The sequence below is a fragment of the Bombina bombina genome, chromosome 5 (genome assembly GCF_027579735.1).
Source record: "Bombina bombina isolate aBomBom1 chromosome 5, aBomBom1.pri, whole genome shotgun sequence".
Taxonomy (NCBI): domain Eukaryota; kingdom Metazoa; phylum Chordata; class Amphibia; order Anura; family Bombinatoridae; genus Bombina; species Bombina bombina.
The window spans coordinates 1,053,338,988-1,053,366,819 of record NC_069503.1 but is presented as its reverse complement, the minus strand read 5'-3'; the positions used below and the strand labels follow the sequence as shown (position 1 = coordinate 1,053,366,819).

The 27,832-nt window shown below is 40.3% G+C and overlaps 1 protein-coding gene across 2 annotated transcripts in view; it reads right to left on the bottom strand.

The window, feature by feature from the left end:
• The window catches only part of MTBP (MDM2 binding protein), a 201,350-nt gene that overhangs the window by 20,524 nt on the left and 152,994 nt on the right, over window positions 1-27,832 (bottom strand). For both annotated transcript variants that reach the window (XM_053715325.1, XM_053715326.1), the window contains exon 21: window positions 4,925-4,990. In XM_053715325.1, the coding sequence (XP_053571300.1) occupies window positions 4,925-4,990 (66 nt within the window). The remainder of the gene's footprint in view (window positions 1-4,924; window positions 4,991-27,832) is intronic.

The following is a 27,832-nucleotide window of genomic DNA, read 5'->3' as shown; positions in this document are numbered from 1 at the left end:
ACTTGTTTTTTCGATTTTCTAAGTTGATTTTTATATTACATGTTACATCTACTCATTGACCGGGTGTGGAGATACTGACCCCACACCTATTTTACTTCAACCTTCTATCCTCTTCTCCAATAGGTTGGAGGAATTGTACAAGTCTTTCTTTTTCCTGTTTCTCTGCTACTACTAAAACCTGTCCCTACACTAACCCATCCTCTCACTTCACACTCATCTTCACCCCTCTTCTTTTTTCTACCCTCCTTCTTCATCTTCCTCCCCTCTTTCCTCTTACCCTCCTTCCCCCTCCCCCCTTTTTTTTTTTTTTTTTTTTTTCCCCTCTCCCCTCACCACTTCCTCACATTTCCCTCGCTCATTGAACCCTCGTCACCTACAAACACTTAAAGCACAAAATGGTTTCCCAAACAGCTCATAATCTTTCTATCATGTCCCTAAACGTCAAGGGAATTAACATACCAGAGAAGAGGTCCCATCTCCTAAGAGATGCGACTAGGCTAAATTGCGATATATTATTCTTACAGGAGACGCACTTCAAAAGAGGTAGAGAGCCGAATTGGCTACATTCCAAATTTCCCCAGACCTTTTTCGCATCTGGCACCACTAAGAGAAATGGAGTGGGGATACTTATCCGCCACTCGACGCCTTTTATTGTACAGCAGATAGAGAAAGATCCAGAAGGCCGCTATTTAATAGTGGTAGGCACCTTGCACGGCCGCCCAGTCACTCTGGCTAACGCCTACTTCCCCAACCAAAACCAACACAAATTCATGACAACACTTACCAACAAAATACTGGACCTACTGAAAGGAGCTCTGCTCCTCGCAGGAGACTTCAACCTACCACTAGACCCTCAACTGGATACTTCCAGAGGAGTGGCCTCCGCTCCGCAGCGTATTATTAAACAGTGCAACAGCAGACTGGAGGAACTTGCAGTTCACGATACATGGCGCACCCTACACCCTACAAGACGTGACTATACATTCTTTTCACATCCCCACGATGTATATACCAGAATAGATTACATATTCACTGACCAGTCTACATTGGCATCAGTGTTAAACACTCAAATTCTGCCCATGACCTGGTCAGACCATGCCCCGGTTCTTTGCAGATTGAAATGGCCCTCAGTACCGGACCGGCCCTTTATTTGGAAATTTGACGATTTCATGCTTAATAATCAGCTAATTAGAAATAAGATTGAAAACACTTTGACTGACTATTTCACTTTGAATGATACACCTGAAATCCCTAAACATACAATATGGGAAGCACACAAATGCGTTCTTAGAGGGGAACTGATCAAACAAAAAGCCATTTTGGCGAAACAGACAAGCGTCAGATACTCATCCCTTCTATCTAACATAAGAGAATTAGAAATCAAACACAAAAAAGACCCAAAAGACAATACTACCCTCACTGCACTGACACAAGCCAGAAAAGACATTCAAGACATCCACACAATAGAACACCAAAAAATGGCATTGAAGACACAACAAAAATACTATGAGTTTGGCGACAAACCGGGGAAATTGCTGGCACGAGCCATTAAGAGGAAGACCCTGAAATCACACATTCATTCCCTAGTGGACAAGTCAAACAATACCCATACTAGCAGTCCTGGTATAGCTGAAACTCTAAGGACATATTACTCAGGTCTCTATAACCTGGAGGGCTCTCCTGGCCTCTCTTTAGGGGACGATAATGTACAATCTTCCCCCAATATGAGTCTATATCTGAACTCGGTCACTTTACCCACTTTGTCACACACAGAGGCAGGGGTTTTGGATGCCCCCATTTCTCCTGAGGAAGTCTTACATACCATTGAGGGCTTGCCTTCTGGCAAAAGCCCAGGCCCAGATGGCTTCAGTGCCAAGTATTACAAAACCTACAAAATAGTACTCGCTCCCCACTTGGCCCGTTTATTCAATTCTATAGACACCTCTCAGGGCTTCCCCCCCTCCATGCTTTTAGCTCACATAGCGACTATCCCCAAGCCAGGCAAACCAGCTAATAAATCAGAAAATTTCCGCCCCATCTCCCTCCTCAACGTAGACGTAAAGATATTCGCGAAAATCCTCTAAACTAGGTTAAATAAATTCCTACCCAACCTGGTGTCACCTGACCAAGTGGGTTTTGTCCCGGGCCGCGAGGCAAGGGACAACACCATCAAAGCCACTTTACTTGGAAATTATGCCCAACAGAATGAGATTCCGGCGATCTTTGTTTCAACTGACGCCGAGAAAGCCTTCGACAGGATCAGCTGGAAGTTTCTGAAGGCGGTCCTGTCGAAGATGGGGTTTGGCCAAGCCTTTATTCACAGAGTTTTTTCACTTTATACAGCCCCCTCAGCACAGGTCAGGGTCAACAATATCCTCTCTGACCCATTTAGCATAACAAATGGCACCAGGCAGGGGTGTCCTCTTTCGCCACTGCTGTTTGTGCTGGTGATGGAGGTTTTGGCCCAAAGAATTAGAACCAATGCCAAGATCGGGGGAATTAAAATTGGGGATCAAGAACACAAACTGTCCATGTACGCGGACGATGTCCTGCTAACATTATCGGACCCTTGCAGATCATTACCCGAAGCATTACGAGAATTTGAGGAATATGGTAAACACTCAAACTTCCATTTAAACAAAACTAAATCCGAAATCCTAAATATTAACCTCCCCCCTGATGAACTTAGCCAACTATCCTCCTCATGCCCCTTACGCATTCAGACCCGCAAACTAAAGTACCTAGGGATTAACCTTACCCCATCTGCAGAAGGTCTCTTTGAGGCAAATTATACAAACTTGCTCACCGTGATTACGGGTGACCTCTCCTCATGGAGAAACAAACCCATCTCCTGGCTTGGGAGAATAGGCATTATCAAAATGAATATTCTGCCCAGAATATTGTACTATCTCCAGACCCTTCCAATCCCCTTACCGTCCCACTTTTTACACAAACTACAAAATGTATTGGAGGAATTTATATGGAGGGGGGGAAGACCGAGAATTGCACGAAAAACCCTGTACTTGTCAAAGGAAAGGGGAGGACTGGGGGTGCCTCACCTGGCCTTATACAAAAGCGCCATCCTATTGCAACACCAAGCGGAGTGGTGTCATAATCTCCAGGATAAAACTTGGGTCCAGGTTTGCAAAATAATCTTAGGTAAGCAGAACATTGGTCTGCTGGGGTGGATCTCACCCAAGTCCAGACCGAAACTTATCACCAATTACCCCTTCATCAGGGAGTTTTTTACATGTTGGGATAGATTGCTAATAGAACACCCACACATCTCCACAAGCCCTTCGCCTCTCACACCCTTCTTAAGCAACCCAGATATACCCTTCACCTGTTCGCAGAGAGTAATGGCGGATAAAACACAGGTGTCACAAGTCTCTTTCCATCGGCTCACCACAGATCAAAAACTTAGAACTAGGGCTGAACTGGAAAACTCCGGCATTGCCCTTTCCTGGTACTTTCACACTCAACTTCAACACTATCTGACGACACATAAAAAACCGCACTACATTACTAGGAACCCAACCACCTTCGAGTCCCTGTGTCTACTCCCGCACACACCTAAACACATGATCTCCATTGCCTACCGCTTGCTTTCTTCACATACTGACACCCCACTGCCTACTTATACACGACAATGGAATAGAGAACTTAACCTACCCCTGACAGATAAAGACTGGGGGAAAATATTCAGAGCGCACGTAAAGACATCAGTCTCAGCAAAAGTACTGGAGTCTAACTTCAAATACTTGTCAGGATGGTATCTCACCCCTACCAGATTACAAAAAATTTATAAACAGACAGATGGAAGATGTTGGCGGGGATGCGGGGAATCAGGTACCCTTCTACATATTTGGTGGGGTTGTGACGTTATAAGACCGTACTGGCACTTAGTGATGGCTGCCATGGAGAAAGTGGTCGGGACCTCATTGCCTAGAGCGCCCGGCCTCCTTTTGTATCATGACCTTCCCAAATTTAAAGACAAGGCCACGAAATACCTTTTCCTCCTGATGCTCAACAGCGCGAAATCCCTTATCCCCAAAAATTGGAAGAGTACGAACGTGCCTACATTGAGTGACTGGGCCGACCAGGTAGACAGATACCTCCTACTAGAGAGATTTAGATTCATGAGAGACGACAGGATAGAAATATATGAATATATGCTGGAGAGGTGGAAACAAGGTGGGCCGGACCGCAATTAGACGGCCTAAACCCTTATGGACAAAAAAGGCACAACAGACCTGCTGTCTACAATATGGTCTGACATAGAACCTCCCCCTCATTCTAAGAGACGAGCTTGATATAACTTCCTTACCTCCTTACCCCTCCTCTCTTCCCCTTCCCAATTACCCCTCTCCCCCTCTTTCTTTCCCTCCAGCCCTCTCCCCTTCCCCCCCTACCTCCTGGGGTTATTTTTTTTTTTTTTTTTTTTCCTTCTCTTATCTCCCTCCTTCTTTTTCCACATTTCTCTCTTCCCTTTCTTACTTCTCGGGCATGGGCTTGCCAGTTGCCCCATGACCGACGTTCAATATCTTTTCTGATTAAAATTGTTATATAGTTATAATATTGCTATAGTACATCGAGAAGAACATGAACGGGCTTTCAGACTTTTATATGGACTCTTTGTTATACCTAGCCCACTCACTGTTACTTTATCTTTATGCAATCAATGTACTCCATGGAGTCATCTGTACAAGTATTTCTGTATTTCATGACTTTTGATGCACGTATTTTGTGTATTTTCTGTTTCTCCTTCAATAAAGCTTTGAAAACCAAAAAAAAAAAAAAAAAAAAAACAAGTCTGTTAAAATGTTCTAAATAGTTATCCTGCAAAAAACTAGTATTGAACATTACTCATTTAAAACACACGTTTCACTTGGCAGTATTTAAAACAAATAAAAGTAGTGCTCACCTGTTTAGCATTATTACTGGCAGCTTTCTTCATTTCATCCAGAAGCCCTCTTGAGGTCTTCAAATCCTAGAAATAAAAAACAATTTATGTAAGAACTTGCCATTATTAAAGAAATTAATTTATCAGGTAAGAGTCCATGAGCTAGTGACGTATGGGATACATTCCTACCAGGAGGGGGCAAAGTTTCCCAAACTTTAAAATGCCTATAAATACACCTACCACCTCACTCACACCTTAGTTTTACGTATAGCCAAGCAGTGAGCTGTAAAAAGAAGTAAAAAAGCATACAAAAAAGAGGAACTGAAAAACAATATTGTGCTTTTATACAAAAAAAATAAACCACCAAAAACAGGGTGGGCCTCATGGACTCTTGCCATTATGAAATAAATGAATTTATCAGGTAAGTTCTTAGCAATCTTTCTATGAAATAAAATGGAAAGAGCAGAGATTTGTCCCTTCAAAGTACTTGCAGACAAACCTTTATCCAAACCGGCCTGAAGAAACTGTAAAATTCTAGGAATTCTAAAAGAATGCCAAGAGAATTTAAAAGAAGACCACCATAAAATATAGGTTTTCCAAAACCGATAATACATTTTCCTTGAAACAGACTTACGAGCCTGTAACATAATATTAATCACTGAGTCAGAGAAACCTCTATGACTAAGCACTAAGCGTTCAATTTCCATACCTTCAAATTTAGCGATTTGAGATCCTGATGGAAAAAACGGCCCTTGAGACAGAAGGTCTGGCCTTAAAGGAAGTGGCAAAGGTTGGCAACTAAACATCCGGACAAGATCTGCATACCAAAACCTCTGAGGCCATGCTGGTGCTATCAGAAACACATGCGATTGTTCCATTATGATCTTGGAGATCACCCTTGGAAGAAGAAACTAGAGGTGGAAAAATATAAGCAAGTTGGTAAGACCAAGGAACTGCTAATGCATCCACCATCTCCGCCTGAGGATCCCTGGACCTCGAAAGGTATCTGGGAAGTTTCTGGTTTAGATGGGAAGCCATCAGATCTATTTCTGGAAGACCACACATCTGAATAATATGAAATAAACACATCTGGATGGAGAGACCACTCCCCCGGATGTAAAGTCTGACGGCTGAGATAATCCACTTCCCAATTGTCAACACCTGGGATATGAATCACAGAAATTAGACAAGAGTCGGATTCCACCCAAAAAAGTAACCGCAATACTTCTTTCATTGCTAAAGGACTAAGAGTCCCTCCCTGATGATTGACATATGCCACAGTTGTGATATTGTCTGTCTGAAAGCGAATGAAAAGTTCTCTCTTTAATAGAGGTCAAGTCGGAAGAGCCCTGAATATAGCACGAAGTTCTAAGATATTAATTGGTAACCTCGCCTCTAGAGGATTCCAAACCCCTTGTGCTGTCAGAGACCCCCAGACAGCTCCCCAAACTGAAAGAATTGCATCTGTTGAGACTACAGTCCAGGAAGAACAAACAAAAAAGAGGCCCCTTGAACAATACGATGATGGTCTAACCACCAAGTCAGAGAGAGTAGAATGCTGGGATTTAGGAATATCAATTGTGATATCAGAGTATAATCCCTGCACCACTGATTCAGCATGCAAAGCTGCAGAGGTCTCATATGACTGCAGCATCAGACGCGATCCCCTTTGTTCATTTTCATGAGACCTAAAACTTCCATGCACATAGCCACTGAAGGGAATGATCGAAACTGAAGGTTTTGACAGGCTGAAACCAATTTCATTCATCTCCTGTTAGAGACAGAGTCATGGACACTGAATCTATCTGGAAACCTAAAAAGGTGACCCTTGTCTGAGGAATCAAGAAACTCTTTGGTAAATTGATCCAACAACCATGTCTTTGAAGAAACAACACTAGTTAATTTGTATGAGATTCTGCTAAATGAAAAGACTTAGCAAGTACCAAGATATCGTCCAAATAAGGAAACACTGCAATACCCTGCTCTCCGATTACAGATAGAAGGGCACCAAGAACCTTTGAAAAGATTCTTGGAGCTGTCGCTAGGCCAAATGGAAGAGTGCCAAATTGGTAATGCTAGTCTAGAAAAGAGAATCTCAGAAATCTGCATGAATCGGAATGTGAAGATAAGCGTGAACAAAAGGCAGAATAGTCCTTATAGTCACCATCTTAAAAGTTGGTACCCTTACAAAACTATTCAAAAACTTCAAATCCAGAACTGGTCTGAATGAATTTTCTTTCTTTGGGACAATGAATAGATTTGAATAAAAACCCAGACACTGTTCCTGAAGCGAAACTGGTATAAAATAAATACCCCTGAAAGCTCCAAATCTGAAACGCACTTCAGAAAAGCCTGAGGTTTCACAGGATTTGTTGGAACGTGAGAGAGAAAGAATCTTCTCCCAGAAGGTCTTATTCTGAAACCTATTCAATACCCTTGAAAGAATATGTTCTGAATCCACTGATTCTGAATAGAATCTGCCCAAATGTTTTGAAATAATTTAAATCTGCCCCCCACCAGTTGAAATGGATTGAGGGCCGCACCTTCATGCAGTCTTGGGGGCTGGCTTTGGTTTCTTATAAGGCTTGGATTTATTCCAACTTGAAGATGGCTTCCAATTGGAACCAGAGTCCTTAGTGGAAGGAGTGGTTTTCTATTCTCTATTCTGATGAAAGGAACGAAAACAATTAGAAGCGTTAGATTTACCCTTAGATTTTTTATCTAGGGGCAAAAAAACTCCCTTCCCCCAGTGATAGTGGAAATAATAGAATCCAACTGGCAACCAAATAAATTATGACCCTGGAAAGATAGAGAAAGTAATCTAGATTTAGATAACGTCAGCATTCCATGATTTAGCTAAAAACATAGATTTAACATCAATCTTGATGATATAAAAAATAGCATCACAGATAATGATTGATTAGAATGATTAGCATGCTGAAGCAAACAAACAATGCTAGACAAATCAGGATCTGCTTCCTGTCTTGCTAAGCTACCCAACTAAAAAGTTGATGCAGCCGCAACATCAGCCATCTGGGACAGAAAAAACCTCAGGAGTAAACATAGGAGGTTTAAAAACAGAATTTAAACGTTTACTGATTTTTTTTTATCAAGAGGACCAGACTCCTCAATACCCAAAGTAACCAATACTTCTTTCAACAAAGACCGAATATATTCAATCTTAAAAAGATAAGATTTATCAATTTCAATGTCTGAAGTAGGATCTTCTGAACCAGAGAGATCTTCTTCAGGAGGGGAATGTTTCAGTATGTTGTTGGTCATTACAAATTTCATCAGTTTTATGAGAAGTTTTAAAAGACCTTATACATTTATTCGTAGGTGAAATAGCAGACATAGGCTTCTGTATTGCATCAGCAATATAATTTTTCATATCAACTGTGATATCATGTAAATTGGATGTTGAGGGAACAACAGACGCTGTACTAGTACTAATAGAAACATTATCGGCATGCAAAAGCTTATCATGACAACTGTTACATAATATAGCCAGAGATATCTCAGCTTGCTTACAACAGATACACTTAGCTTTGGTAGAACTGTGTTCAGGCAGCATGGCTCCTTCAGTAGCTTCTCAGACAGAATCAGACTGAGACATCTTGCAAAATGTAAAAGAAAAAAATTTATGTAAGAATTTACCTGATAAATTAATTTCTTTCATATTGGCAAGAGTCCATGAGCTAGTGACGTAGTATGGGATATACATTCCTACCAGGAGGTGCAAAGTTTCCCAAACCTCAAAATGCCTATAAATACACCCCCCCACCACACCCACAATTCAGTTTAACGAATAGCCAAGAAGTGGGGTGATAAGAAAGGAGCGAAAGCATCAACAAGGAATTGAAATAATTGTGCTTTATACAAAAAAATCATAACCACCATAAAAAGGGTGGGTCTCATGGACTCTTGCCAATATGAAACAAATTAATTTATAAGGTAAATTCTTACATAAATTATGTTTTCTTTCATGTAATTGGCAAGAGTCCATGAGCTAGTGACGTATGGGATAGCAAATACCCAAGATGTGGCACTCCACGCAAGAGTCACTAGAGAGGGAGGGATAAAAATAAAGAAAGCCAATTCCGCTGAAAAATTAATCCACAACCCAAATCAAAAGTTTTAATCTTATAATGAAAAAAACTGAAATTATAAGCAGAAGTATCAAACTGAAACTGCTGCTTGAAGTACTTTTTGATCAAAAACTGCTTCTGAAGAAGAAAAAACATCAAAATGGTAGAATTTAGTAAAAGTATGCAAAGAAGACCAAGTTGCTGCTTTTCAAATCTGATCAGCAGAAGCTTCATTCATAAAAGCCCAGGAAGTAGGAACTGACCTAGTAGAAAGAGCCGTAATTCTCTGAGACGGGGATTTACCCGACTCCAAATAAGCATGATGAATCAAAAGCTTTAACCAAGATGCCAAAGAAATGGCAGAAGCCTTCTGACCTTTCTTAGAACCAGAAAAGATAACAAATAGACTAGAAGTCTTTCTGAAATCTTTAGTAGCTTCAACATAATATTTCAAAGCTCTTACCACATCCAAAGAATGTAAAGATCTCTCCAGAGAATTCTTAGGATTAGGACACAACAAAGGGACAACAATTTCTCTACTAATGTCGTTGGAATTCACAACTTTAGGTAAAAATTTAAATGAAGTCCGCAAAACCGCCTTATCCTGATGAAAAATTAGAAAAGGAGACTCACAAGAAAGAGCAGATAATTCAGAAACTCTTCTAGCAGAAGAGATGGCCAAAAGGAACAATACTTTCCAAAAAAGTAATTTAATGCCCAGAGAATGCATAGGCTAAAAACGGAGGAGCCTGTAAAGCCTTCAAAACCAAATTAAGACTCCAAGGAGGAGAGATTGATTTAATGACAGGCTTTATACGAACCAAAGCCTGTACAAAACAATGAATATCAGGAAGATTAGCAATTTTTCTGTGAAACAGAACAGAAAGAGCAGAGATTTGTCCTTTCAAGGAACTTGCAGACAAACCCTTATCTAAACCATCCTGAAGAAACTGTAAAATTCTAGAAATTCTAAAAGAATGCCAAGAGAATTTATGAGAAGAACACCATGAAATGTAAGTCTTCCAAACTCTGTAATAAATCTTTCTAGACACAGATTTACGAGCCTGTAACATAGTATTAATCACTGAGTCAGAGAAACCTCTATGACTAAGCACTAAGCGTTCAATCTCCATACCTTCAAATTTAATGATTTGAGATCCAGGATGGAAAAATGGACCTTGAGATAGAAGGTCCGGCCTTAACGGAAGTAGCCAAGGTTGGCAACTGGACATCCGAACAAGATCTGCATACCAAAACCTGCGTGGCCATGCTGGAGCCACCGGCAGTTCAAAAGAACGCTCCATTATGATTTTGGAAATCGCTCTTGGAAGAAGAACTAGAGGCGGAAAAATATAAGCAGGTTGATAACTCCAAGGAAGTGTCAACGCATCCACTGCTTCCGCCTGAGGATCCCTGGACCTGGACAGATACCTGGGAAGTTTCCTGTTTAGATGAGAAGCCATCAGATCTATTTCTGGAAGCCCCCACATCTGAACAATCTGAAAAAACACATCTGGGTGAAAAGACCACTCTCCCGGATGTAAAGTCTGGTGACTGAGATAATCCACTTCCCAATTGTCTATACCTGGGATATGGACCGCAGAAATTAGACAGGAGCTGGATTCCGCCCAAGCAAGTATCCGAGATACTTCTTTCATAGCTTGAGGACTGTGAGTCCCACCTTGATGATTGACATATGCCACGGTTGTGACATTGTCTGTCTGAAAACAAATAAACGGTTCTCTCTTCAGAAGAGGCCAAAACTGAAGAGCTCTGAGAATCGCACAGAGTTCCAAAATATTGATTGGTAATCTCGCCTCTTGAGATTTCCAAACCCCCTGCACTGTCAGAGATCCCTAGACAGCTCCCCAACCTGAAAGACTCGCATCTGTTGTGATCACAGTCCAGGTTGGACGAACAAAAGAGGCCCCCTGAACTAAACGATGGTGATCTAACCACCAAGTCAGAGATAGTCTAACATTGGGATTTAAGGATATTAATTGTGATATCCTTGTATAATCCCTGCACCATTGATTCAGCATACAAAGCTGAAGAGGTCTCATGTGAAAACGAGCAAAAGGGATCGCGTCCGATGCTGCAGTCATGAGACCTAAAACTTCCATGCACATAGCTACTGAAGGGAATGATTGAAACTGAAGGTTCCAACAAGCTGCAACCAATTACAGACGTCTCTTGTCTGTTAGAGACAAAGTCATGGATACTGAATCTATTTGGAAACCTAAAAAGGTTACCCTTGTCTGAGGAGTCAAAGAACTTTTTGGTAAATTGATCCACCAACCATGTTTTTGAAGAAACAACACTAGTTGATTCGTATGAGATTCTGCAGAATGTAAAGACTGAGCAAGTACCAAGATATCGTCCAAATAAGGAAACACCGCAATACCCCGCTCTCTTATTACAGAGAGTAGGGCACAGAGAACCTTTGAAAAAGATCCTTGGAGCGGTCACTAGGCCAAAAGGAAGAGCAACAAATTGGTAATGCTTGTCTAGAAAAGAGAATCTCAGGAACTGATGGTGATCTGGATGAATTGGAATATGAAGATATGCATCCTGTAAGTCTATTGTGGACATATAATACCCTTGCTGAACAAAAGGCAGAATAGTCCTTATAGTCACCATTTTGAATGTTGGAATTCTCACGTAACGGTTCAAGATTTTTAGATCCAGAACTGGTCTGAAAGAATTCTCCTTCTTTGGGACAATGAACAGATTTAAATAAAACCCCAGACCCCGTTCCTGAACAGGAACTGGCACAATTACCCCAGATACCTCCATGTCTGAAACACACTTCAGGAAAGCCTGAGCATTCTCTGGGTTCAATGGAATGCGCAAGAGAAAGAAACTTCTCACAGGCAGTCTTTACTTTGAAACCTATTCTGTACCTTTGAGAAACAATGTTCTGAATCCAATGATTTTGGATTGAATTGATCCAAACATTCTTAAAGAATTTTAGTCTGCCCCCTACCAGCTGAGCTGGAATGAGGGCCGCACCTTCATGCGGACTTGGGGGCTGATTTAGACCTTTTAAATGGCTTGGATTTATTCCAGACTGAAGAAGGCTTCCAATTGGAAACCGTTCCCTTAGGGGAAGGATCAGGTTTCTGTTCCTTATTTTGTCTAAAGGAACGAAAACGGTTAGCAGCCTTAAATTTACCCTTAGCTTTTTTATCCTGAGGCAAAAAAGCTCCCTTCCCCCCACAGTTGAAATAATTGAATCCAACTGAGAACCAAATAATTTATTACCTTGGAAAGAGAGAGATAGCAACGTTGATTTAGAAGTCATATCAGCATTGCAAAATTTAAGCCATAAAGCTCTTCTAGCTAATATAGCTAAAGACATATCTGACATCAATTCTGATGATATCAAAAATGGCATCACAAATGATATTATTAGCATGTTGAATTAACTTAACAATGCTATAAACATTATGATCTGATACTTGTTGCGCTAGGGTTTCCAACCAAAAGGTTGAATCAACTGCAACATCAGCCAAAGAAATAGCAGGCCTAAGAAGATGACCTGAACATAAATAAGCTTTCCTTAGATAAGATTCAAGTTTCCCATCTAAAGGATCTTTAAAAGAAGTACTATCTGCCGTAGGAATAGTAGTACATTTAGCAAAAGTAGAGATGGCCCCATCAACTTTGAGGATCTTTTCCCAAAACGCCAATCTATCAGACGGCAAAGGGTACAGTTTCTTAAACCTTGAAGGAGTAAGAGAGGTACCCAGTCTATTCCATTCCCTAACAAACAAACAAACAAAGGGTGGTGTGAGTGCTAATCAGAAAAAGGTTTCTGTGCTTAAATCCCTGATATGGTCTGATAAAATCTCCAATTACAGACTATACGATAAAGAGGTGAGAATGGTGTGGGATAAGCGCTCCAGCTAAGTAGAGCCAACCAGATTATTATGCAAATAAAATGAAATAACAAGAGGACCCAATGGTACTAAAAAAGAGAATTTATATAGCAATTTAAGTGGATAACTAGTTAATGCATACAGAATATGTTAGCATATACTCAATTACATGGGATGCCGGCATCAATAACAGTAAAACATACTAATCATATTAAAAACAGAGAAATACAGCCGATATAAAATTTCTAAAAGGTTCCCTGAATGTGCCTTAAAAATATGTATGAATATGAATAAACTTGATAAAGGTAAATGACTCTTAGCACAGTGAAGTGGCTCGGCTAAATGTTACCAGTGTTTTGTTTAAGCAATGAAATATTTGATCACAGTATTCAGTGGAGGCGTCTGATCTGTTCAGCCGTTAGGAGTAACTGAGTGATGGATCGGGAGGTGTGACGTCACGTCACCTGACTATTGTATTCCTCCAATCCCTGTGATATGCTTAAACACAACAAGTTTGAAAATTGTATCCAATTCTTGATTATAACAAAGTATAATTGATTGTGTGATGGTTAGTATCAATACTTGCGAATGTCCAGTGTCCAAAAATCTGTCCAAATTTTTAAAACCGGTTTGTTTTATCAGCAGTTCTGAATCCTATGAAGTGTTGATCCGTTTGGTTTTTTGTCCGTTCTGGAATATGAAACTTGTCCTTTTTCGAAGAAGCTCCTAAGCACTTGGTTTTTTCCCCACTTTTAGTGTATATTAGGGCTATAGTGGGAGCAAGGAAGAAACAGGGGGGCACACAGGAATTATTCATACATCGATCTCAGTGTTGATTCAAGGAGATAGAAATGAACCTGTTTTTGTGCCAATAGAACAATTCAGCAGTTCAATAGCCTTAGTGGATAATTGGTTACACACAGGAATTATTCATATGTCCTCCCTCTATATTAATCATAGAGATAGGGATGAACCTGTAGAGTGTAACACTATCAATAATAAAATTCTAAAACGACAGGAGTAAGCAAATCTACGCGTTTCGGCAGTGTTAGCTGCCTTTATCAAGATGTGTCCACACTTATATTATCAGTGCTAAATAGTTTTAGAATGTTTCACGAACTTATTTTCAATATATGGAACGCCAAATGTAAAATTAAACACATAGTTAGAAACAGTAACCTCAACATCCTATCATAACTTTTCAGCGCAAACACACAAAAGTACAATATATGTTTTTAAACATGTTACATGCTAACAAATAAAATCTATTTTTAAAAACATTACGACACAACTAGGTTTATGATAAGGCTAGTAGTTTAATTATGGTCTGTAGGACATATAGTCAGTAACATCACAAAAAAAAAATAAAAAAAAAAAAATGTTTTTATCACTTATACCTTCACATTAAGGGGTTAAAGAAAACAAACACCTACATATGTCATCAGTATAGACACTAATTGCAGGCACAATGTGATTATGCTTTTTGAAGTTTTGCATATATGTATTATGCTATAACATTATAATGCATAATTTCCCAATTCTGGTTATCCATCTTAACATCTATGCATATATCAACAAAATGTATAAAACTGAAAGAAGTTGAAAAACATACTAGTTGTTTAATGACAAATTACCTAAATGCCAACTTCCAAAATGGAGGATGTAACCACAAACCTGGCAGAAACTCATCAATGGATTGTTTAAAAGGACTCTTGGACATGCGCACTAACATTCCTTGACAAAGCATACCAGCGAAACGTACGTCGGAACTGAACTGTTCTATATTGAGTTTTATTGCGTCTCTACACTAGCCAGGACACCTGGGGGCTTAGCGCTATTGTCTTGCTACTAAAAAGGTTTTGGTTTCAGCGGTCACACTCCTGCTGATCCATTTACCTCTTTGCAAGTTTGGCGATTTGAAGCATTTGTTACAGCATATCTGCTTTTGTACCCTTACATTGTGGTGTTATCAAGGCTTATGTGACGCTTTTATATATTTTAAAATAAATTTGTATCCAAGTTTTGCCTAGTGTACTGTTTTCCCATCAGTATAAAGTGGGAGTGCGCATATCCTTGAGCTTAGTGGAAAGCTCCAACAAATGTGAGTAGTCATTTGTTACAAAACAACTACTTCCTCAAAGTGCCATTACAGATTCACACTATGTTGCAATTTTCTGTTTCCTTTTTTATGGGATCTCACTGAGGAATGCTAACAAGCTGAAAAACTCATCCAGAGGACACAGACATATCCTTGATTCAGAACTTTATTTGGTTTTCCTTTTATGATTTTTGCTATCACATTTATTTCACATTTTTTTCTTTGTGATATTCTGTATATTTATTGTAATTTTAGAAATTTTATATCGGCTGTATTTCTCTGTTTTTAATATGATTAGTATGTTTTACTGTTATTGATGCCAGCATCCCATGTAATTGAGTATATGCTAACATATTCTGTATGCATTAACTAGTTATCCACTTAAATTGCTATATAAATTCTCTTTTTTAGTACCATTGGGTCCTCTTGTTATTTCATTTTATTTGCATAATAATCTGGTTGGCTCTACTTAGCTGGAGCGCTTATCCCACACCATTCTCACCTCTTTATTCCATTCCCTAGAAATTACATCTGAAACAGCATCAGGAACTGGAAAAACCTCTGGAATAACTACATGAGGTTTAAAAACTGAATTTAAACGTTTACTAGTTTAAATATCAAGAGGACTAGTCTCCTCCATATCTAATGCAATCAACACCTCTTTCAATAAGGAATGAATATACTCCATTTTAAGTAAGTATGAAGATTTGTCAGTGTCAATATCTGAGGCAGAATCTTCTGAACCAGATAGATCCTCATCAGAGATAGATAAATCAGAATGTTGTCGGTCATTTAAAAATTCATCAATTTTATGAGAAGTTTTAAAAGACCTTTTACGTTTATTAGAAGGTGGTATGACAGACAAAGCCTTCTGAATAGAATTAGAAACAAATTCTCTCACATTAACAGGAATATCGTGAGCATTAGATGTTGAAGGAATAACAACAAGTAATGGATTACTACTAATGGAAATATTTTCTGCATGTAAAAGTTTGTCATGACAACTATCACAAACTACAGACGGAGGAACAGTTACAACAAGTTTACAACAAATGCACTTAGCTTTGGTAGAACCGACATCAGGCAGCAGGATTCCAATAGTGGATTCTGAAACAGGATCAGATTGAGACATCTTGCAATATGTAAGAGAAAAAATAACATATAAAGCAAAATTATCAATTTCCTTATATGACAGTTTCAGGAATGGGGAAAAAAAGCAAACAGAATAAGTCTCTGGAAACCAGAAGCAAAAATACATGAAGACTTAAATAATGTCAAAAGTCTGGCGCCAAGTATGACGCCCACAACTGACAAAATATTTTTGGAGCCAAAAACGTCTGCAACAAACACGAGCGTCATAGATGACGCAACTACGTGAAAATTATCAGCGCCAAATAAGACGCCGGAAATGATGAAAATGCATCAACAAACGTAAGTCTCGCGCCAAGAATGACGCAATAAATTATAGCATTTTGCACACCCGCGAGCCTAACAGCCCGCAATTTAGAAAAAAGTAAATTTGAAAAATTTCAGGTAAGATTTTTTTTTTTTTTATATATATGTGCATTTCCCAAAATGAAACTGACAGTCTGCAAAAAGGAAATATACTGATAAACCCGAATCATGGCAAATATAAGTACAAACATTATATTTAGAACTTTACATTTAAAGTGCCAAACCATAGCTGAGAGTGTCTTAATAAAGGAAAAACATAATTTATGTAAGAACTTACCTGATAAATTCATTTCTTTCATATTAGCAAGAGTCCATGAGCTAGTGACGTATGGGATATACATTCCTACCAGGAGGGGCAAAGTTTCCCAAACCTCAAAATGCCTACAAATACACCCCTCACCACACCCACAAATCAGTTTAACGAATAGCCAAGAAGTGGGGTGATAAGAAAAAAGTGCGAAAGCATAAAAAATAAGGAATTGGAATAATTGTGCTTTATACAAAAAAATTATAACCACCACAAAAAAAGGGTGGGCCTCATGGACTCTTGCTAATATGAAAGAAATGAATTTATCAGGTAAGTTCTTACATAAATTATGTTTTCTTTCATGTAATTAGCAAGAGTCCATGAGCTAGTGACGTATGGGATAATGACTACCCAAGATGTGGATCTTTCCACGCAAGAGTCACTAGAGAGGGAGGGATAAAATAAAGACAGCCAATTCCTGCTGAAAATAATCCACACCCAAAATAAAGTTTAAATGAAAACATAAGCAGAAGATTCAAACTGAAACAGCTGCCTGAAGTACTTTTCTACCAAAAACTGTTTCAGAAGAAGAAAACACATCAAAATGGTAGAATTTAGTAAAAGTATGCAAAGAAGACCAAGTTGCTGCTTTGCAAATCTGATCAACCGAAGCTTCATTCCTAAACGCCCAGGAAGTAGAAACTGACCTAGTCAAATGAGCTGAAATCCTCTGAGGCGGAGTTTTACCCGACTCAACATAGGCATGATGAATTAAAGATTTCAACCAAGATGCCAAAGAAATGGCAGAAGCTTTCTGGCCTTTTCTAGAACCGGAAAAGATGACAAATAGACTAGAAGTCTTTCGGAAATTCTTAGTAGCTTCAACATAATATTTCAAAGCTCTAACAACATCCAAAGAATGCAATGATTTCTCCTTAGAATTCTTAGGATTAGGGCATAATGAAGGAACTACAATTTCTCTACTAATGTTGTTGGAATTCTCAACCTTAGGTAAAAATTCAAAAGAAGTTCGCAACACTGCCTTATCCTGATGAAAAATCAGAAAAGGAGACTCACAAGAAAGAGCAGACAATTCAGAGACTCTTCTGGCAGAAGAGATGGCCAAAAGGAACAAAACTTTCCAAGAAAGTAATTTAATGTCCAATGAATGCATAGGTTCAAACGGAGGAGCTTGAAGAGCCCCCAGAACCAAATTCAAACTCCAAGGAGGAGAAATTGACTTAATGACAGGTTTTATACGAACCAAAACAATGAATATCAGGAAGATTAGCAATCTTTCGGTGAAAAAGAACAGAAACAGCAGAGATTTGACCTTTCAAGGAACTTGCGGACAAACCTTTATCTAAACCATCCTGAAGAAACTGTAAAATTCTCGGAATTCTAAAAGAATGCCAGGAAAAATGATGAGAAAGACACCAAGAAATATAAGTCTTCCAGACTCTATAATATATCTCTCTAGATACAGATTTACGAGCCTGTAACATAGTATTAAATCACAGAGTCAGAGAAACCTCTTTGACCAAGAATCAAGCGTTCAATCTCCATACCTTTAAATTTAAGGATTTGAGATCCTGATGGAAAAAAGGACCTTGCGACAGAAGGTCTGGTCTTAACGGAAGAGTCCATGGTTGGCAAGAGGCCATCCGGACAAGATCCGCATACCAAAACCTGTGAGGCCATGCTGGAGCTACCATCAGAACGAGCATTCCTTCAGAATCTTGGAGATTACTCTTGGAAGAAGAACTAGAGGCGGAAAGATATAGGCAGGATGATACTTCCAAGGAAGTGATAATGCATCCACTGCCTCCGCCTGAGGATCCCGGGATCTGGACAGATACCTGGGAAGTTTCTTGTTTAGATGAGAAGCCATCAGATCTATTTCTGGAAGTTCCCACATTTGAACAATCTGAAGAAATACCTCTGGGTGAAGAGACCATTCGCCCGGATGCAACGTTTGGCGACTGAGATAATCCGCTTCCCAATTGTCTATTCCTGGAATATGAACCGCAGAGATTAGACAGGAGCTGGATTCCGCCCAAACCAGAATTCGAGATACTTCTTTCATAGCCAGAGGACTGTGAGTCCCTCCTTGATGATTGATGTATGCCACAGTTGTGACATTGTCTGTCTGAAAACAAATGAACGATTCTCTCTTCAGAAGAGGCCAAGACTGAAGAGCTCTGAAAATTGCATGGAGTTCCAAAATATTGATCGGTAATCTCACCTCCTGAGATTCCCAAACCCCTTGTGCTGTCAGAGACCCCCACACAGCTCCCCAACCTGTAAGACTTGCATCTGTTGAAATTACAGTCCAGGTCGGAAGAACAAAAGAAGCCCCCTGAACTAAACGATGGTGATCTGTCCACCACGTCAGAGAGTGTCGTGCAATCGGTTTTAAAGATATTAATTGAGATATCTTTGTGTAATCCCTGCACCATTGGTTCAGCATACAGAGCTGCAGAGGTCGCATGTGAAAACGAGCAAAGGGGATCGCGTCCGATGCAGCAGTCATAAGACCTAGAATTTCCATGCATAAGGCTACCAAAGGGAATGATTGTGACTGAAGGTTTCGACAAGCTGAAATCAATTTTAGACGTCTCTTGTCTGTCAAAGACAGAGTCATGGACACTGAATCTAACTGGAAACCCAAAAAGGTTACCCTTGTCTGAGGAATCAATGAACTTTTTAGTGAATTGATCCTCCAACCATGATTTTGAAGAAACAACAAAAGTCGATTCGTATGAGATTCTGCTAAATGTGAAGACTGAGCAAGTACCAAGATATCGTCCAAATAAGGAAATACCACAATACCCTGTTCTCTGATTACAGATAGAAGGGCACCGAGAACTTTTGTAAAAATTCTTGGAGCTGTTGCTAGGCCAAACGGCAGATCCACAAACTGGTAATGCTTGTCTAGGAAAGACAATCTCAGAAACTGATAGTGCGCTGGATGAATCGGAATATGCAGATATGCATCCTGTAAATCTATTGTAGACATATAATGCCCTTGCTGAACAAAAGGCAGGATAGTCCTTACAGTTACCATTTTGAATGTTGGTATCCTTACATAACGATTCAATATTTTTAGATCCAGAACTGGTCTGAAGGAATTCTCCTTCTTTGGTACAATGAAGAGATTCAAATAAAACCCCAGCCCCTGTTCCAGAACTGGAACTGGCATAATTACTCCAGCCAACTCTAGATCTGAAACACATTTCAGAAATGCTTGAGCTTTCACTGGGTTTACTGGGTTTACTGGGACACGGGAAAGAAAGAATCTCTTTGCAGGGGGTCTTATCTTGAAACAAATTCTATACCCTTCTGAAATAATGTTCTGAATCCAAAGATTGTGAACAGAATTGATCCAAATTTCTTTGAAAAAACGTAATCTGCCCCCTACCAGCTGAGCTGGAATGAGGGCCGCACCTTCATGTGGACTTAGAAGCTGGCTTTGCTTTTCTAGAAGGCTTGGATTTATTCCAGACTGGAGATGGTTTCCAAACTGAAACTGCTCCTGAGGATGAAGGATCAGGCTTTTGTTCTTTGTTGAAACGAAAGGAACGAAAACGATTATTAGCCCTGTTTTTACCCTTAGATTTTTTATCCTGTGGTAAAAAAGTTCCTTTCCCACCAGTAACAGTTGAGATAATAGAATCCAACTGAGAACCAAATAATTTATTACCCTGGAAAGAAAGGGAAAGTAGAGTCGATTTAGAAGACATATCAGCATTCCAAGTTTTAAGCCATAAAGCTCTTCTAGCTAAAATAGCTAGAGACATAAACCTGACATCAACTCTGATAATATCAAAAATGGCATCACAGATAAAATTATTAGCATGTTGAAGAAGAATAATAATGTTATGAGAATCATGATCTGTTACTTGTTGCACTAAAGTTTCCAACCAAAAAGTTGAAGCTGCAGCAACATCCGCCAAAGATATAGCAGGTCTAAGAAGATTACCTGAACACAAATAAGCTTTTATTAGAAAGGATTCAATTTTCCTATCTAAAGGATCCTTAAAGGAAGTACCATCTGCCGTAGGAATAGTAGTACGTTTAGCAAGGGTAGAGATAGCCCCATCAACTTTAGGGATTTTGTCCCAAAACTCTAATCTGTCAGACGGCACAGGATATAATTGCTTAAAACGTTTAGAAGGAGTAAATGAATTACCCAATTTATTCCATTCCCTGGAAATTACTTCAGAAATAGCACCAGGAAAAACTTCTGGAATAACTACAGGAGATTTAAAGACCTTGTCTAAACGTTTAGATTTAGTATCAAGAGGACCAGAATCCTCAATTTCTAATGCAATTAGGACTTCTTTAAGTAAAGAACGAATAAATTCCATTTTAAATAAATATGAAGATTTATCAGCATCAACCTCTGAAACAGAATCCTCTGAACCAGAAGAATCATTAGAATCAGAATGACGATGTTCATTTAAAAATTCATCTGGATAAAGAGAAGTTTTAAAAGACTTTTTATGTTTACTAGAAGGAGGAATAACAGATATAGCCTTCTTAATAGATTCAGAAACAAAATCTCTTATGTTATCAGGAACACTCTGAACATTAGATGTTGATGGAACTGCAACAGGTAATGGTATTTTACTAAAGGAAATATTTTCTGCATTAACAAGTTTGTCATGACATTTAATACAAACAGCTGGAGGAACAGCTACCAAAAGTTTACAGCAGATACACTTAGCTTTGGTAGTTCCAGCACCAGGCAGCGATTTTCCTGAAGTATCTTCTGGCTCAGATGCAACATGAGACATCTTGCAATATGTAAGAGAAAAAACAACATATAAAGCAAAATTGATCAAATTCCTTAAATGACAGTTTCAGGAATGGGAAAAAATGCCAAAGAACAAGCTTCTAGCAACCAGAAGCAATGAAAAATGAGACTTAAATAATGTGGAGACAAAAGAGACGCCCATATTTTTTTAGCGCCAAATAAGACGCCCACATTATTTGGCGCCTAAATGCTTTTGGCGCCAAAAATGACGCCACATCCGGAACGCCGACATTTTTTGCGCAAAAGAAACGTCAAAAAATGACGCAACTTCCGGCGACACGCATGACGCCGGAAACAGAAAAGATTTTTTGCGCCAAAAAAGTCTGCGCCAAGAATGACGCAATAAAATGAAGCATTTTCAGCCCCCGCGAGCCTAACAGCCCACAGGGAAAAAGTCAAATTTTTTAAGGTAAGAAAAAAATGATTGAGTCAAGGCAAATAAATGTTTGAATACATATATTTAGAACTTTATAAAAAAAGCGCCCAACCATAGCTTAGAGTGTCACAGAAAATAAGACTTACTTACCCCAGGACACTAGTCTACATGTTGTAGAAAGCCAAACCAGTACTGAAACGAAAATCAGCAGAGGTAATGGTATATATATGAGAGTATATCGTCGATCTGAAAAGGGAGGTAAGAGATGAATCTCTACGACCGATAACAGAGAACCTATGAAATAGACCCCGTAGAAGGAGATCATTGCATTCAAATAGGCAATACTCTCCTCACATCCCTCTGACATTCACTGCACGCTGAGAGGAAAACCGGGCTCCAACCTGTTGCGGAGCGCATATCAACGTAGAATCTAGCACAAACTTACTTCACCACCTCCATAGGAGGCAAAGTTTGTAAAACTGATTTGTGGGTGTGGTGAGGGGTGTATTTGTAGGCATTTTGAGGTTTGGGAAACTTTGCCCCGCCTGGTAGGAATGTATATCCCATACGTCACTAGCTCATGGACTCTTGCTAATTACATGAAAGAAACATACTTACCAAAAGACACTCATCTACATAAAGTAGATAGCCAAACCAGTACTGAAACGAGAATCAGTAGAGGTAATGGTATATAAAAGAGTATATCGTCGATCTGAAAAGGGAGGTAGGAGATGAATCTCTACGACCGATAACAGAGAACCTATGAAATAGATCCCCGTTAGGATGACCATTGCATTCAATAGGTAATACTCCCTTCACATCCCTCTGTCATTCACTGCACTCTGAGAGGAACCGGGCTTCAGCATGCTGAGAAGCGCATATCAACGTAGAAATCTAGCACAAACTTACTTCACCATCTCCATAGGAGGCAAAGTTTGTAAAAAATGAATTGTGGGTGAGGTGGGGGTTGTATTTATAGGCATTTTGAGGTTTGGGAAACTTTGCCCCTCCTGGTAGGAATGTATATCCCATATGTCACTAGCTCATGGACTCTTGCCAATTACATGAAAGAAATACATTTTTCCTAAAAAAAGCATTTCCCAGATATGAAACTGACAGTCTGCAAAAGGAAATATACTGAAAACCTGAATCATGGCAAAAAAGTACAATACATATATTTAGAACTTTATATAAATACATAAAGTGCCAAACCATAGCTGAGTGTGTCTTAAGTAATGAAAACATACTTACCAAAAGACACCCATCCACATATAGCAGATAGCTAAACCAGTACTGAAACAGTTATCAGTAGAGGTAATGGAATATGAGAGTATATTGTCGATCTGAAAAGGGAGGTAGGAGATGAATCTCTACGACCGATAACAGAGAACATATGAAATAGATCTCCTGTGAGGAAAACCATTGCATTCAATAGGTGATACTCCCTTCACATCCCTCTGACATTCACTGTACTCTGAGAGGAATCGGGCTTCAAAATCCTGAGAAGTGCATATCAACGTAGAAATCTTAGCACAAACTTACTTCACCACCTCCATAGGAGGCAAAGTTTGTAAAACTGAATTGTGGGTGTGGTGAGGGTGTATGTATAGGCATTTTGGGGTTTGGGAAACTTTGCCTGTCCTGGTAGGATTGTATATGCCATACGTCACTAGCTCATGGACTCTTGCCAATTACATGAAAGAAATCTGAATTTAGATAGATGCCGGGAGAACAGTACCTACCAGAATGCATAGTGCCTACTGTGAAGTTTTTTTGGAGGAGGGAATAATGGTCTTTGGCTGTTCTTCATGGTTTGGACTAGGCGCCCTAGTTCCAGTGAAGAGTCATCTTAATGCTACAGGATACATAATTTTAGACAACTGGCTGCTTCCAGCATTATCTGAACAGTTTGGGGAAGGCCCTTTTCTGTTCGAGCAAGACTATGCCCCTGTGAACAAAGCAAGGTCCATGAAGACATGGTTTGTTGTGGAGGAAATTGAGTGGCCTGCACAGAGCCCTGACCTCAAACTCACTGAACCCCTCTGGGATGATCTGGAAAGCCAATTACAAACCAGATCTTCTCAATCATCAGTGACTGACCTCGCAAATGCTCTTTTGGCTAAATTGACAAATTCCCACAGACACACGCCAAAATCTTGTGGAAAGCCTTCCCAGAAGAGTTGCAGTTGTTATAGACACAAAGAGGGTACAACTCCATATTAATTATTAATGCCCATGGTTTTGGAAAGGTCTCATTATCAGGTGTACACATACTTTTAGCCATATAGTGTACTTTAAATTGCAGTTAATCCAGACCCATCTTAATTCAGTACATTGATTTTTGTCGGCCCTCTTTTATAAAAACAGAATTTATGCTTACCTGATAAATTACTTTCTCCAACGTTGTTTCCGGTCCACGGCGTCATCCATAACTTGTGGGAATATTCTCTTCCCCAACAGGAAATGGCAAAGAGCACAGCAAAAGCTGTCCATATAGTCCCTCCTAGGCTCCGCCCACCCCAGTAATTCGACCGACGGACAGGAGAAAAACAGGAGAAACCATAGGGTGCCGTGGTGACTGTAGTTAAAGAAAGAAATTCATCAAACCTGATTAAAAAACCAGGGCGGGCCGTGGACCGGACACACCGTTAGAGAAAGTAATTTATCAGGTAAGCATAAATTCTGTTTTCTCCAACATTGGTGTGTCCGGTCCACGGCGTCATCCATAACTTGTGGGAACCAATACCAAAGCTTTTAGGACACGGATGAAGGGAGGGAGCCAATCAGGTTACCTAAACGGAAGGCACCACGGCTTGCAAAACCTTTCTCCCAAAAATAGCCTCCGAAGAAGCAAAACTATCAAATTTGTAGAATTAGGCAAAAGTGTGCAGGGAAGACCAAGTCGCTGCCTTACATATCTGATCAACAGAAGCCTCGTTCTTGAAGGCCCATGTGGAAGCCACAGCCCTAGTAGAGTGAGCTGTGATGCGTTCGGGAGGCTGCCGTCCGGCAGTCTCATAAGCCAATCGGATGATGCTTTTCAGCCAAAAGGAAAGAGAGGTAGCAGTAGCTTTTTGACCTCTCCTCTTGCCAGAATAAACGACAAACAGAGAAGACGTTTGTCTGAAATCCTTTGTTGCTTCTAAATAGAACTTTAAAGCATGAACTACATCTAAATTGTGTAACAAACGTTCCTTCTTTGAAACTGGATTCGGACACAAAGAAGGCACAACTATTTCCTGGTTAATATTCTTGTTGGAAACAACCTTTGGAAGGAAACCAGGTTTAGTACGCAAAACAACCTTATCTGAATGGAACACCAGATAGGGCGGATTACACTGCAGAGCAGATAACTCAAACTCTTCTAGCAGAAGAAATAGCAACCAAAAACAGAACTTTCCAAGATAACATCTTGATATCTATGGAATGTAGAGGTTCAAACGGAACCCCTTGAAGAACTGAAAGAACTAAATTCAGACTCCAGGGAGGAGTCAAAGGTCTGTAAACAGGCTTGATCCTGACCAAAGCCTGAACAAACGCTTGAACATCTGGCACAGCTGCCAGTCGTTTGTGTAACAAGACAGATAAAGCAGAAATTTGTCCCTTTAGAGAACTCGCTGATAATCCCTTATCCAAACCTTCTTGAAGAAAAGAAAGGATCCTAGGAATTTTGATCTTACTCCATGAGAATCCCTTGGATTCACACCAACAGATATATCTTTTCCATATTTTATGGTAAATTTTTCTAGTTACAGGTTTTCTGGCTTGAACCAGAGTATCTATCACAGAATCCGAAAACCCACGCTTAGATAAAATCAAGCGTTCAATTTCCAAGCTGTCAGCTGGAGGGAAACTAGATTTGGATGTTCGAATGGACCCTGTACAAGAAGATCCTGTCTCAAAGGTAGCTTCCATGGTGGAGCCGATGACATATTCACCAGGTCTGCATACCAAGTCCTGCGTGGCCACGCAGGAGCTATCAAGATCACCGAGGCCCTCTCCTGTTTGATCCTGGCTACCAGCCTGGGAATGAGAGGAAACGGTGGAAACACATAAGCTAGGTTGAAGGTCCAAGGCGCTACTAATGCATCCACTAGAGTCGCCTTGGGATCCCTGGATCTGGACCCGTAGCAAGGAACCTTGAAGTTCTGACGAGACGCCATCAGATCCATGTCTGGAATGCCCCATAATTGAGTCAACTGGGCAAATATCTCCGGGTGGAGTTCCCACTCCCCCGGATGGAATGTCTGACGACTCAGATAATCCGCCTCCCAGTTTTCCACTCCTGGGATGTGGATCGCAGATAGGTGGCAGGAGTGATCCTCCGCCCATTTTATGATTTTGGTCACTTCTCTCATCGCCAGGGAACTCCTTGTTCCCCCCTGATGGTTGATGTAAGCAACAGTCGTCATGTTGTCTGATTGGAATCTTATGAATCTGTCCTTTGCTAGTTGAGGCCAAGCCCTGAGAGTATTGAATATCGCTCTCAGTTTCAGAATGTTTATCGGGAGAAGAGACTCTTCCAGAGACCATAGACCCTGAGCTTTCAGGGAGTCCCAGACGGCGCCCCAGCCCACTAGACTGGCGTCGGTCGTGACGATGACCCACTCTGGTCTGCGGAAGCTCATTTCCTGGGACAGGTGATCCTGGGTTAGCCACCAACGGAGTGAGTCTCTGGTCTTCTGATCTACTTGAATCACTGGAGACAAGTCTGTATAGTCCCCATTCCACTGTTTCAGCATGCACAGTTGTAATGGTCTTAGATGAATTCGCGCAAAAGGAACTATGTCCATTGCTGCAACCATCAACCCTACTACTTCCATGCACTGAGCTATGGAAGGTCGTGGAACAGAGTGAAGAACTTGACAAGCGTTTAGAAGTTTTGACTTTCTGACATCTGTCATGAAAATCTTCATTTCTAAAGAATCTATTATTGTCCCCAAGAAAGGAACTCTTGTCGACGGAGACAGGGAACTCTTTTCTATGTTCACCTTCCACCCGTGAGATCTGAGAAAGGAAAGAATGATGTCTGTGTGAGCCTTTGAAAGAGACGACGCTTGTATCAGAATGTCGTCCAAGTAAGGTGCCACTGCAATGCCCCTTGGTCTTAGAACCGCTAGAAGGGACCCGAGTATCTTTGTGAAAATCCTTGGAGCAGTGGCTAGCCCGAATGGGAGAGCCACAAACTAGTAATGTTTGTCCAGAAAGGCGAACCTTAGGAACTGATGATGATCTTTGTGGATAGTAATATGTAGATACGCATCCTTTTGATCCACGGTAGTCATAAATTGACCCTCCTGGATTGTAGGTAAAATCGTTCGAATAGTTTCCATTTTGAACGATGGCACTCTGAGAAATTTGTTTAGAATCTTTAAATCCAGAATTGGTCTGAAAGTTCCCTCTTTTTTGGGAACTACAAACAGATTTGAGTAAAACCCCATGCCTTGTTCCACAGTTGGAACTGGGTGTATCACTCCCATTTTTAACAGGTCTTCTACACAATGTAAGAATGCCTGTCTCTTTATTTGGTTTGAAGATAAGTGAGACATGTGGAACCTTCCCCTTGGGGGTAGTTCCTTGAATTCCAGAAGATAACCCTGAGAAACTATTTCTAGTGCCCAGGGATCCTGAACATCTCTTGCCCAAGCCTGAGCGAAGAGAGAGAGTCTGCCCCCTACTAGATCCGGTCCCGGATCGGGGGCTACTCCTTCATGCTGTTTTGGTAGCAGCAGCAGGCTTCTTGGCCTGCTTACCCTTGTTCCAGCATTGCATCGGTTTCCAAGCTGGTTTGGTTTGCGAAGCATTACCCTCTTGTCTAGAGGCTGCAGAGTTGGAGGCCGGTCCGTTCCTGAAATTGCGAAAGGAACGAAAATTAGACTTATTCTTGGCCTTGAAAGGCCTATCTTGTGGGAGGGCGTGGCCCTTACCCCCAGTGATGTCTGAGATAATCTCTTTCAATTCTGGC